This window comes from Apiospora hydei, assembly GCF_038363865.1.
Source record: "Apiospora hydei strain CBS 114990 chromosome Unknown utg000007l_segment0_segment0, whole genome shotgun sequence".
In the NCBI taxonomy this organism is placed as follows: domain Eukaryota; kingdom Fungi; phylum Ascomycota; class Sordariomycetes; order Amphisphaeriales; family Apiosporaceae; genus Apiospora; species Apiospora hydei.
The window spans coordinates 3,529,331-3,542,810 of record NW_027117366.1 but is presented as its reverse complement, the minus strand read 5'-3'; the positions used below and the strand labels follow the sequence as shown (position 1 = coordinate 3,542,810).

General features: G+C 55.2%; 4 protein-coding genes across 4 annotated transcripts; 3 read left to right on the top strand and 1 right to left on the bottom strand.

Annotated features, from left to right (window-relative positions):
- Nucleotides 1–2,542: 2,542 nt before the first annotated feature.
- Nucleotides 2,543–4,699, top strand: PG997_010232 (uncharacterized protein; the record flags this gene model as incomplete). Its single annotated transcript, XM_066814547.1, has 3 exons — nt 2,543–2,651; nt 3,056–4,019; nt 4,198–4,699. 3 exons carry the CDS (start codon nt 2,543–2,545, stop codon nt 4,697–4,699), a joined length of 1,575 nt encoding a protein of 524 aa, XP_066666509.1.
- A 1,108-nt stretch (nt 4,700–5,807) lies between these two features.
- Nucleotides 5,808–6,263, bottom strand: PG997_010231 (uncharacterized protein; the record flags this gene model as incomplete). Its single annotated transcript, XM_066814546.1, has 1 exon — nt 5,808–6,263. The coding sequence occupies one exon, from the start codon at nt 6,261–6,263 to the stop codon at nt 5,808–5,810; it is 456 nt and encodes a 151-aa protein (XP_066666508.1).
- An 813-nt stretch (nt 6,264–7,076) lies between these two features.
- On the top strand, nt 7,077–8,021 carry PG997_010230 (uncharacterized protein; the record flags this gene model as incomplete). The annotated part of the gene is made up of 3 exons (XM_066814545.1): nt 7,077–7,114; nt 7,220–7,386; nt 7,576–8,021. 3 exons carry the CDS (start codon nt 7,077–7,079, stop codon nt 8,019–8,021), a joined length of 651 nt encoding a protein of 216 aa, XP_066666507.1.
- An 83-nt stretch (nt 8,022–8,104) lies between these two features.
- Nucleotides 8,105–8,912, top strand: PG997_010229 (uncharacterized protein; the record flags this gene model as incomplete). The annotated part of the gene is made up of 2 exons (XM_066814544.1): nt 8,105–8,444; nt 8,512–8,912. The coding sequence occupies 2 exons, from the start codon at nt 8,105–8,107 to the stop codon at nt 8,910–8,912; spliced, it is 741 nt and encodes a 246-aa protein (XP_066666506.1).
- Nucleotides 8,913–13,480: the final 4,568 nt, after the last annotated feature.

The following is a 13,480-nucleotide window of genomic DNA, read 5'->3' as shown; positions in this document are numbered from 1 at the left end:
CATTTCCCCAGTCTGCCCGTCGTGTCTATTTGCGGACTTACAGCAAGCAGTAGGTACAAGAGTACGCGGTCATATGACTGACTGTCAGACTGGCTGCTGAAGTTAAATTGACTACCAGCTTTCAATTTCGGCTGGTTGCCAGCTAGAAGCGCGAAATTGGTACGCCAAACCGCGTGGTCGTTCCGGTAGGCCGGTAAGTACATCATGAACCTCAGCAAGTTGCAAGAGGGAAATGGTAGAAAACGATACTGCCATGTGTTCATTCACGCCAATCGAAATGACCTCATGGGCCATGCCGAATTTCTTTCAGAATCGAGATCTTCAGCTGCTTCCTGCCATGCCACCTGCACCGTAGCTGTCGATTCTAGGGCGGAATTACCCAAACGCAGGGGACGAGCTTTGAACTTGCCGGAGTCGGAGAAATTTCCCCTGGGCGTAGCTTCAGGTTCTAGGGTCCTTGGGTCCTCGGAAATGCAGGGGATGTAAATTGTGCGCGTAAGAGCTTTAGTGCAAAGATGTGCTCAACGCTCTGGCACTGCACACTGGCCGCGCTCTCCGCCGCTGGCCCTTCGGCGATTGTGACCCTGCTGTGACAAGTCGCAGCTTGATTCTCAGGCCCAGGCAGGCAATTTGTAAAACGCAGGAGGAGGGGCATTGCGGAATTGTGTTGATCGTTGAACGGACAACACCGAGAGCAGCAGACGAAAAGACTGGAGAAGATGTGAAACTCGGGGGTCCAGGTACTGCAGGGCAAAATAGGGGATTGCATTCTGGAAACCTTCTGTCGGCCGCCTCGTGGCAGGCAGCGTGGGCTGCGATCTTACTTGTAATGACCGGCCGCGCCCCGAGGCCAGCAGAAGCCCTTGCGGCCTTGCCCGGCAGGGGCAAGGAAGGCTACCTAGATAGGGAAAAATAAGAAATGAAGATTGCGTTTGATCTAGGTCTTGCCGTCTGATGTACGGCCATCTTGATGCATCGACGTCTGTCTGCATCCAAATCCATATTATGCCATAGGCTCGCAGCGTACATGGGTCCAGCGACTCCATGTCCACCTTCTGACATGTCCCGAGCAGTGGTCAATCACTCAATCCGTCAGCCCTCTTTCTCGATGGCAATCCGGGGAAAAAAGGGATGGGCTGAGATACTATCACGCCCATGCCAATACCTACCTACGGCATGGCACATGCTTTATTCGTCGGGTTGTTGTGGTTGCGGTTGTTGTTGCTGATGTTGATCATTGATGTTTGTTGCTGCGGATGCAGATTGACCTGACTGACAGCTTCGGTTTCGGCTGCACGGCGTCGGGGCGCGCCTTTGATGCAATGTCGAATGCCCAGAACAGGCGCCATCGCCATTGGCCTGAAGTCTATTAGGTGCCTATTACCTTAGGTCCTTAGGTGCCCAAAACAAAAACACACAATCATCAGATGCAAACTCCTGGCCAGTCGCAGGCACAGACTCACAGTCACAACCGCCCGTCAGAAGCGCCCGACACACGTTTTGCTGCCGACGGGCCACTCTTGTTTTCACTTGCCCTCCTCCTCGTGTTTTGAGTCGTCGAGAGTTTCACAAGTCCCAATACACGCTAAATCGTTCTCGCCCATCCAGTCCAACCAATGGACGCGGCCGGATCCTGCAAGCCCCTGAACTCGATAGTTTAGCAGCGCTAGCTCGCCCCCCATGAAAATGTCTCCCCTAATTTTAAGGGACCCGAATTGGGAGACATCCCACTTCGCTGGATTCTGGGATGGGGCCAGTTTGATTCCCTCGTCGGACGGACGACGTAGCATAATTGAACACCTATGTGTACTGTCCTGTACACAAGAGATAATACCATACACATCCCGTCAACAAACGCGCAATCTGACCTTTTGGGCGCTTCTCCTTTCCTAATTTTTCGCGCCATCCGCTGTCTGCTTGCTGACCTGTTCCTGCTCATCTCTCCTGGCCTGTCATCCATCATCAACTGCCACATTGTCTCACGGCCTGAGTCCACTCCTCGGATCGACCACTAAAGCAACCTAGCTTCGCCTGCCACACCCTTTGCCTGGCCTGAGCTTCCCAACTCCGAGGTTCCCAATAATCCGCCAGAAGGAAACGCCCATTCATCCCATCTTCTGATTCGACCTGACTGGACAACCCAGCGCGCGTGTAATTGGACCGAGCACGACGACAAGACACGACAACTGTTCTTCAACCAACACACACACCACAGACTCCCGTCGGACACTCAGAAAAAGAAAACCTAACAACCTCCAGATTCCTCTTCTGGGGCGTCCAACACTCGAATTGGAGGGAATGTATGTGAGATCGCTTCGCGCGACTTGCTCTTTCCCTCGGTGACGACGAGCAATACCTCGGACCGTGTTTTACACCTGATCCAGCAAAGGAATTATACACTTTGCGGTCTGCACTTTCCCGCTCCTCCTTGAAGGACTAAGCGCATTCCGCCCACCCCAGACCAAACCCCCGGCCCCCAGGCAAACGGCCGACAAGAAAGAAGAACGGGTGTGTCCAGGCAGCTCCTGCTTCAAACGCAAACATGTCGGGCGTTAAGAATCTTCGTGCCATGTTTGAGCAGAAGGGCGGCGACAGTCCGCCCGATCGGGGGCGATCTCCTCCCGGCAGTGCTCCTGGCAGCGTAAAACTTGGTGAGTTTGCCCTCAAGACATCCAACACATACATACATGTACCTACTTCCTTAGAAGGTGGATGCGCCAGCACCTTCTCTGAATCCAATCTGCCCCCTTTGCCCTACACCTACAGACCTCCGAAACATTGTCGCTTTGATCTTTCGAATGCGCATGTCTTCTACTGCAACAGCACTGTTGTGTGTTCTTGGGAAGATTGCGGTTTGATGCACACTCTTGCTAGGCAGGATCTTGGGAGCTACTTAACCGAGTAGACTCTCCCAAACGTCACCTTTGCGTCAATCCCAAGAAAACTGCCCGCCCACTCTTCGCACTGCTGTTTTGCTTTTCTGTCGCTAACCAAGAACGTTCGCCTCCAGCCAACTCCCCCACGCCCTCACAGTCTCCCCGGCCTCTCTCCAAAGTACGGATGAACTTTGTAGCCATTGAAAAGGACGGTCGCATCGGTTTACAACGCGATCCCAGCCGTGAATCCGTGTCATTATCTAGCCGGAGGCCCAGCAACGAGACGGAATCCACCACGCCAGCTGCCGTATCGGAAAAGAGCGACGTTTTCGCCGACAGCATGGCTCAGAACGTAGCCGCATTCAAGACGAATCTGGCCAATGAGCCAATTCCCGAGTCGTCTCCCCTACAGACAACTCCTCCCAGCAGATTCTCCCCTAAGATGAGAGGACCACGCACTCCAGAGATTGTGCCGAACTCGAATCCGGACAAGATCACCGACGAGGAAGAGTCCAAGACCAAGCTTACACCTGGTGATCCAACCACCGCAACTGCTGCGCAGAATAACGAAGCTTCTAAGCCGGCAACGAATGGCGCAACCAAGAACGGATCACCCACGAGCAAGGTCAAAATATCGCCAATCTCTACTACTGGAAGGGCGGCCTCCAAAGGACCCAAGTCACCAGAAGCTGCTCATGCACCCAAAACAGACAAGGCCAAGGGCTCATCGGTCCGAGGAAGCAGTGCTAAGCCCACCACTCCCCAGAAATCGACCTTCCCGACAAAGAAGCCTGCTGCGCTGGATCTCTCACCCCCTTCTGTCACCGGGTTTGTCAAGCCCAAGGTCAAGTCTCCCACCCGGCCTGCCAAACTCCCAGCCAGCCTCACCACGCACACGGCTGCATCTGCCCAGAAGACTGGCGCTCAGGCTCCAGCTGCAGCTCCTGCACGCCAGACTCTGTCCCGGACATCTGGCAACCACCTTGCTCCCAACCACGGCGCTGAGCCGCGTCCTCGCAGCAGAAACAGTGCTACAGCAACCACCACGGCCGCCCCCAAGACCCTGAAGCGCCAGAGCTCGACCATCAACCGGCCGCGCCCCAGCATCGGACCTCCCCCAAGCCCATGGCTAAGGACCACCCCGTGGCCAAGAAGGAGGCACACATCGACGAGAGTTTCCTGGAGCGGATGATGCGACCCACCCAAGCCAGTAAGAGCAAGGTGGCAGAGAAGGCCCCGATAACGCCGCCTAAGAAGCACAACGTGCCGAGCTCCAAGAAGTCATCTGCCGCGAAGGATGGCGATTCACACGCCAAGCGAGCGACCGCCAAGCTCACGGAATCGACCAAGGCCAAGGGCAGCCCGGCCTCCAAGAAGCCGGCAGCAACGAAGGCGCCCGCAGCCAAAGCCCAGCAACCCTCGGCGAAGGGGTTGCTCCTGTGGCTGCTCAGGCGACGAGCGCTGAGACTGCTATTGAAGCAGCCGCTGTGTCAAAGGACACTGCTGTCACTCCTGTCGTGGAGAAATCGGAGCCGCAGGCAGTGGAGGCGGTTGTCGAGGCAGCGACGGCAGCGGCATCAGACAAGGAGGCGCAAGAGTCGAAGGAGACGGCTGAACAGACGAAGCTGACGAACGGCGCCAACGGCACTACCGCCTCCGCTGTATCGGCGAACCCTAAGGAAGTGAAGGATGTTGAGGATGTTGTCCAAGAGGCTCCTGCTTCCAAGTCCGAGGACAGCACCACGCTTGCCCCGGCTGCTGAGATTACCCCGGCCAAGACCGAAGGAGTCTCGGCCGCTGCTGAAGAGCAAGAGACGTACTAGCAAGAAGCGTACTAGCAAGCAAGCAAGCAATGTTAACGAGGTCAAGACGGTTTCCGCATGGTTTTAGCGGACACTTCTGGGCGTAGGTCGGGGGTGTATTGATGCATGTCATTTGTCTTTTTCTCTGTGGACTGTCCTATACACAGTCCACAACCCACCTTTTTTTGAGGGTTCCTTATTTTTTCTTCCCGGCGTTTCGTGTACGGCGAAGGCGCAGATGATACCTTTACACACATCTTCTTCCGAGCAAATAGGGGGGTTTGTTGTTTTTTGTTTTGTTTTCTAGACGAAAGGGGACGGTGGGTGGGTGATGGGGAATAGTGAATGAAACGATTAGGGAACTTTATAAAGAAGCCACTGTTCATACAAGAGAGGAGCGCAAAGCTCGCCACACCGGGGAAGATGCTTTGGCCCCCCAAAAGGCGACGCGGAGAGTAGCATAGTAAAAATCATGAGGGGGTTGTATTAGCATAGCATAGTTTAGTCAGAATGGATATATTCTTCTCGCGGAGACAGATACAAGAACATTGTCATATATATCTTTTGACAAGGTTTTCATGGCGGTGTGCTTCAATTTATGTGTGGGGAGTGTGGGAACGATTAAGGGGTATTTTTCTTTCTTTGATTGATTTCGTACGATGTACATGTAAGTTTGCACTTGATACAGTAATTGTTACAGCTTGTTCTCTAAGATTCCTCCTCTCTTAGACGATGCCTCTATCCCGGGCGATGGTTGGCTGGGTCGATCAGGAATTTCTCGCTTGACCTGGTTCCGGTTCAGCAAGCACGAGATACCATACACCCTCGTCCATCCTGCCCTCTCTCTGCCATGGCTGGTTCCATGCTAGATCGTCTGTTAGGCGCGCTATGTGGAACGCAAATGCCTGTCCCCATCCAGCTCCTGGTGCTTGAAGAGGTGTCCCAGTGAACACGCAAGGCCTGTCCCGCCATTCTCAAAACGCAACCCTGGCCAGTCCTCTTACCCCCTCTCCCCTGAGTTCGCGACTCTCGTGCCTCGTAAGCACCCAGATCGCCGTCCATCCATTAATCTTGCAGTTCCTTCACTTACGGCCCGGCCCGGCACAGGACCAGTCCGCCCATCTTGCGCTCAACGGCCTCGCGCACCTCCATGACGCCCTTTGGACGTGCTGAGGAACATGCACTCGCCCATGTTGAGGCCGCGGACGTTGACGCGGCCGTTGGTGTCCCAGCCGCGGGCGACGCGCTCGAGGTCGGGCAGCTTCATGGTGACGGCGCGCTTGGGGGTGGAGATGGCCTGCATCTTGCGGAGGACGGGCGCGTTGTCGCTGTACTTGAGCCCGACCCAGAGCCGCTGCCGCGCCACGTTGGCGGACGTCAGCGGCTCGGGCTCGTACGTCGACAGGGTCGTCGGGTCCGGGGGCTGGGCGCCGCCGCGCGTGACGAAGGAGAGGAAGCCGGCTTTTTGCATGGACAGGAGGAGGGCGAGGTTGTATTTGGTGTGCGGGGCGGAGGTCAGGCCGAGGCGGGCTTTGCTGGCGTTTTGCAGGTGGCTGCACAGGTTGGCGATGTGCGGGAGACCCATTTTGACGGGTTGTGTTGGGAAGGCCCGGCGTGGGCGGTTTTTGTGTTGTCGGAGTGCCGATTCGCAAGATCGACAGGGTACGTCGAAAGTATCTGCCAGAGCAGTCAGCGATTGACAAGGGCGATGCGGTTGGTTTTTCGATGGATGGATTGCGTACTGTGCAGAGGTGCTGCGTAGACTCGGTCCGTCGGGGATTGACCTCTTTTTCGTCGGCGGGGAGGATCGAAAATGCTATCCGGCCCTTGAAGCTATCGCCAGCGTACCTCGAATTCGATGCCCCAAGAATTTCCCAGCGGCGGAAAAACTGCTGGCTCCGGTCAAAGGCCACACTAACCGAGCCTTTGGTGGGGGCCTGATTGATCTTAGCGGGGAAACGCCTCGAGCCCAGAAGCTACGGCACCCTTGCAGCCTGCAGAACTCGGGCTCTGACTGGCTCGTGGGAGCTGTCGCTGTAACCCCACTGCGACGATGTAAGTCGCCTCTGAGAGGGCCGTTAAGCGCTGGCAACGCTCTTGGTGTTGTTGGGCTGGGGATTGGCGACATTGTCGTACGTACCAAAGTTACCGGGAGGGCGGCTCATTGCCCAATGCCGTAGGTAGGTAGATCAAATGTATGTGGTAAGAACTTCTCGTAGCTCCTGTCGCGGTCGCATAATCTAACTTCTCTTTTCTTTCATTTTTCTCTGCTTTGGTCATTTCGTGGATAGCTGTTGATCGGCTTCGAGCTACATACATACATATTACTGCATCTGAAGATACCCCCACGTTTAGTGAACGAGTTACGTCTGCGGACCTCCCAATCCACATTGCGATCATGGCTGTCCGGCCCGGCGAAGAGAACGTTGCGACCCTGTGAGTCTCACCACACTGCACGGGGAATGGTTGGGGGAGAGCCTGAAGCTATACGTGACGTTCCGAGTATTGTGACTAATGTGAGAATGCCTCTTGGTAATACAGTTTCGGGGACATCCATTACTTCTACGGCCCGCCGACGGCGAAGCCTCCCCACCACCGCTTCGACAAGGGATCGTATGTCTACCTGTTTGAGAATGCGAATGACCGACGGGCGCGCATTGAGGTTGCCAACCAGCCCGGCGAAGACGACCAAGATGCCTTCGATGGGTGTAAGCTCTTCTTCACTTCCCCCGTCTCTCGGCCGTCTCTCCTGCTCCAGTCTGAGCTGCTGCACGGGAGTGAAGCATAGAGTGCACAACCCTCTTACTGAGGAACATGGCCTCATATACTTCGAGCTACTACTTTACCTATCCTGGAGCCTCATTACTGACATACATGTTTTCCTTGTGTCTGTACAGTCCTAGATCATGCCCACCTCAAATACTCCTACAAACAACAATGCCTAGTAAACATCACAGTCGGGGACGGCGTGCCCGACCAGTCGCAATGGCACCTCCCAACATACGACCCGCACAACCAGAACAAATACCACTACAAGCTGCACTCGCTCGACATCTACTTCTGGACGCAGAACGACGCCCTGCAGTTCGTCAACGGCATCCGGCGCGTGCTGCCCGGGCACCAGGTCGTAGTCCTCGACGAGCCCGCTCCACCACCTCAACAGCAGCAGCAGCGCCAGCAGTACCCTTCGCCGCACTATGATCCGGTGAACCCCCTGGTTCACAAGCTCGAGAACGCCGTCATCTCAGAGCCCCCGAGATTCGGTGCGGGGACGGGGGTCCCGTACAGGCACCGGCGCCAGAAAGGGGCACCAACAGGTCGACCCCTCAGCAACAAGGGATGAGCGTCCCGACCTTCGATCCGCCGCCAGTCGCGGCAGTGCACGGCAGCAGCAACACCCCAGATTCAGCGGGAAGCTTCAAGCCCATGGCCTACAACCCCGCCGCTCCCGCAGCACCAGAACAGATCCGGCACCGCGAGAAGACGCCGCCGCCTCCTGAGGACGACGGCCTGGATCCCTTACACGCGGCCGTCGCGCGAGACCACCAGCCGCAATCAGTGCCCTATACGCCGGGCTTCAGCGGGGGCGGTCCCATGAGCCCTACCTACAGCATTGGCGTTGGAGGACCTATGAGTCCCGGTTTCGGGGGTCACCACCCTACTGCCACGGGGCCCATGACCCCTGGATTCCCACCTACCGCGACGGGACCGATAAGCCCCGGCTTTCCCCCAGCGCCGTCGGGAGCCCCGGCTTCCCGCCCTCGCAGTTCGGTGCGCTGCACCGTAGCGCGACCATGCCCGTGACATCGGCAGCCCAGCAGCACCAGCAACAGTACGGCCTCGCCTCGCCGGGCCTCCCGAGCCCGAGCCCCTACGGCGCGTACCCGGGCTCTCCCAGCTTCGCGCCTCCCCCGCCCCCTTCGTTCTCGGGCCCTCCCGCCTCGACGAGCACGCCCGCGAGTCTGTCGTCGCCGCCGCCCCCGCCGGGCGGGTACGCCAACTACAACTACACGCACACGAGCCAGCCCTCGGCGGGGGAGGGGCGACGGACTACTCGATCCACTCGCAGGTGTACAGGCCCACCGAGCAGGAGGCCATCCACCACAAGCATGATAGTAGTGGTAGTTATCGGCCGCGGTCGGGGGAGGAGCGGAGCAAGTTGGGGCAGAATGCGGATCGGCTTGAACGGGGGGTTACGGGGATGTTTAAGAAGTTGGAGAAGAAGCTGCTCTGATTCGGAAGAAGGCTCGATGGATAGCGGTTGGAAGATGATGAGGATGAAAGTGGAAAATATATACCTAGCTAGGAAGAGGCCGACATGTGAGAAGGGTGGTTATTGTGTTGTTGTTATTTATGATTATGATATAGCCAAATGAGCGGTATGAAATTGAATGGACATATGGGCAACATCACATCCGATGATTACACCACGGTGACTGGAACGATTGGCTGCAGGACTACCAACCTTCGGATACCCTGCGATGACTCGGGTGAAGCCAGCGGGTTCTGTTGCGCGTCGGGTATCGAAAAGTCAACGAAGAGGCGGGCATCTCGCTTTCGTGGGCTACGATGCTACCAGCTCTACCCATTTCACCGAGTTCACACACGGCATTGTAGAGGCGCATATACAGGTAGCGATGGCCGGGAATAGGGGAGCTCTCGTATTATTTTCCTACGTAAGCACCTTTCCCAGCTTCTCAAAACCAAAGTCCCAGGATGACCTTTCACATGGTGATTCCTTCTTGTTTGGCATACGCGTCCTTCGTCGGGCCTCAGCTTCGATTGTCAACAATACGTAGGCAAACCCCCTCGGATCGAATGAGCCGGATCCCTTTAGGTGCGAACCGGTCATGTCGGCAGTGGATGTCCTGGGTGCCAGGCTGCCTCCTATCTGAGTGACACGGTCGTAAGCACTCTAATAAGCGACTACGCGTCGTTCTACCGACTACTAACACTTTCGCCTCGGGATTTGCACATGATAGATATTAGGCCAGGGAGTCGCAAAGGGTTACATCATGTTCTTTTTCAGAGAAGTGTAATCGTTGCCAAGGTGGGATTCGAATGAACGATCTCATTCAATAAACATACGCCCATCTCAAAGACCATGAACACGAAGCGGATCGGCGATTCCCACGCTCCAAAGACCGACTTCCCGCTTTAGGGGGAGTGGTCACTGGCTCAACTATAGGCATATATCGCCAGGGAATACCAAACCCAATACGAAGAGATATACACCGTATCAACCGCGAGACTTCTCCATCCCCGAAGGTGCTGCCTAATTACCGAAGCGAGGTTCCATTTCGGCCCCCAAGGTGTCTACGCGGCGCTTATGTATGTACGGGTAGGAGGATTTGTCCGAGGTGCCACGTGCTGGCTGTGTGTGGGAGATGGGAAAGCGTTCAGAAACCTTGCTTCGCATCTATCTGAGTGACTGAGGAAAGTATTTTACCCACCTCCCTCTCGTACTTCTCAGCCCCCATCCAGGGGTCTTGGGGGCTGTCTAGAGTCCGGAGCAACCGCCGTTGAGATGCGCCGTTGCGTTCTGCATCCGGATAGATTAAGGAATTCATCGGCGCGACTTCTGCAAAGCTGCGCCTCTGCCGTTTTGAAGAAATGAGAACGGGGCCCCCAAACTCCGTCATAGTGATCAGGAGAATAAGGGAAACTCGCGGGTCCGTACATACACATGATGTGGTATCAGGTCTCACAAGTATTAGCTTTGGTGCAGAGCAGAGTCGTAATGCATTCGCAGTTGAGAGAGAAGGGGGACTAAATGCGCATTCTGCGCCTCACCTGCCTCACATATACGGGAGTCAGATGCAATGCCACACCACGGGCGCAGCATTTCCACTCCTCGGGTCGGGGCGTTTGGTAGAGAAACAGAGTGGTCCAATTGGGTCCGCTCCGCACTCCGTTATTTCGCCAGACCGGGGTATTTAATATATCATATCTCTCCTCAGTGCAATCCTGGGGTGTTGTGCATACATACTTGCAGTTGACAGACATGATATGAGGCATCCAGTGTGGCCACTGTGCTACCTAACAATGTACTTCACGTATGACTGCCGCTCGGTACGGTTCTTTCATCTCACGAGATGCTCGCCGCCGCCGAACATCCAATACTTGGGACACGGGAAATCACCATGACCAGTGACCAGTTAAGCCGCTGCTTCTGGCACTCGCTTGCTGACACACGAGTCAAATTCCCTGGGCGCGGCCGGGGAAGTCCAAAGCTGCTGCTGCCCTCCGTATCTACAGCCACTTCTTTGTGGGGCAGACACCTCGTGATCAGCCTTATGAGGGAAAGTAGGTAATCAGTTAAGGCTCAGCAAAGATCCACGTCAATTTCGGACAACGTGACTGAGATCCAGGAGTCAATGCTTTGGGGCAGAGGGCCGATGACGATGCTTAGAAGAAGCTGCAAGTTCGAGTTTTACGTCCGTCCCCGAGATGAACAGCTCATCAGTCCTGTCTCTCTGCGTACCCTGCCGAGTCGTCGGTCAGCAGCGAGCGAAAAAAGCATGGCCACTAGGTAGGAGCTGCAGTTGTTTAGCCCAAAGACGTGATACCTCGGTCCCGTTGATTGGTTCGTGGCGTGCTGCATGTCTAAGACATCGTCTGGGGCCGGCTGAAGTTGAGGGTGGGCCTAGAAGGCCGACTGTTGGGCGGGCAGCGCTCGGGAAGCAGAAAGGACCGGTCGCTCTTCTTTTGTATGTAAGGTACAGATAACGGATCAGAGACACACAGTCGTCGCCGTCTTAAGACCCGAGAAATTGTCACGGTAAGCTTACCTTACGATTCAAATAAAAAAGGAGCGAAATGGGCAAACCGAAACGCGGTGCGACCGATGCGCAACGTGACGATGACTAGATGAAGCAAAAAGAAAAGGAGCAAATTAGGTAAGTAGGTATGTATGCGTCCGCTCCTTCTTACCATTCTTGCCCTGCCACGATGCTATTGCAGTGTTTCGCTGCGCTGCCACACGCCATCTGGGAAAAAAACAGGGAAGTCCACCGAGATTTCGTGCATCGAATCGGGGCGGTGACTTTTCCCCAAATCACAAGGGTCGCTTGGGTCGGACCAGGAGCCCCCCAGCCACTGCCCCACGGGAGGTTTTTCGACCTCCCGGCGTCTTGGGCATCCGCTACAGATATCAACCAGGATAGGCAATAGACATTGTCGAGCACATCCGCTGCGTCTTTGTTTGAAGAAATTGAAGAAACTCGACCGGAAATTCAACCCGATTGCGGTTTGAGAGGCCCTGCAAGAATGAGGCACAGTCTACTGAAAGCGGATGGGAGATAGACGGACAGCTCCAAAGTGCGGTACAGGCCCGCACTTTGCCAAGGGACCGAGGGGACCTGCCAGCAAACGTCGGATTCGGTGAGGCGCATCCTCTTTGCCTGCATCGAAATGCCCTTCAGAGTTTTTTAAGCGCCGGCTGTGGGTGGTAAGCATGCTGCACGTATGATAGACAGACTGACAGACAGACCGACAGAGAGGAAGGCGAATAACCTACATATACATACGATGAAACCCTCCTGCAGGAAATAGGCGGTAGGAATCATGGAGGGGATCTTCCTATCATTGATGGAGTGCATGCATATTACATAGCAGTTGGAGGGCCGATCAATCAATCCCAGGACAGTGGGCAAATTAATCAATGCTCGATGCACGGTAAGCTAACCGCGATGCTAAAGGGAACAGCCGAATGTTAGGTTCCCAGTCCCCCCATTGCCAGCACGCATTGCACCAACACCAACTCCAGAAGCATGGAACCCAACCTACAAGTAGACGTAAATTTATTGTCCTCCTACTTCTTCTGCCAGGAAGCGGGGGCGCGATGCCGAAGCGAACGATTAGGACTCTTTCGGGGGCCCTGGAAGCGGCAATCACGGCCACTTAGTGCTGAGGCACTTGCTGGCTAGTGCCTGCTAGCAGGGCTCCTCCTTCCTCCATCACGGATTGAAACCAATCCGATCAATGATGTTCTTGGTTGATGCCGTATTGCTGAGAATCCCAAGTCTCAAGTCAACCGTGTTGGTGCCAGCAGCATTGTCCATGCAATGTCCTGTGTCCATGTCCCTCTAAGTACCGTAAGTAAGTACCTAGGTATGACCAATTGAATCAATCATTCTCGACAAGCCCGTTGTAGTACACCAAGAATGTTGTGCTCGTTTGTTTGCCCGTAAAGTGGCCGCTTGGAGTTTGCGGCGAGCGACAAGCCAGTTACACCCAACGTTGGAAAGCAATCCAATCGCCAACCGCAAGTTCCAGAACGACGCCAGGTCGAACCATCAATTTCGCAGGAGCAGGATCCTAGCAATCGGTACGGATTGTATCGTATTGGACATGGACAGCCTGCGCCACGCTCCCGTTGAGTAGCTGGCCGCTATAGCAGCCGCTATATAGAAGCCACGGCCTTTTATTCACCATGATTTCATGGTGGCCCAGCTGGTGCCGTCACAGCTGGAACCAACCACGGAGATTGGCAAATTCTCCAGTCCAGACGGTCTCGAGCTGTTTGATGTGCTGCTCCTGGTATTTCTGTGCGGATATGCCCGAGATTTCAATTGATAACCTTTAGAGACAAGACGGCAGTTCTCTCTGACTGCAGCAGAAATCTCATGGTGTACCTATGTAAGGTAGGTAGGTATGTTGCCTGGACCGTATATCGCATGTCACCATGGATGGATGGTCACTTTGTACAACGCCAAGGAAATCTAGTTGATCTAAGTAGTACTGCCCTTACACTCACACCGGGATGCCTGCTGAGAAATACCCGGAGAAGACGCCCCAGTC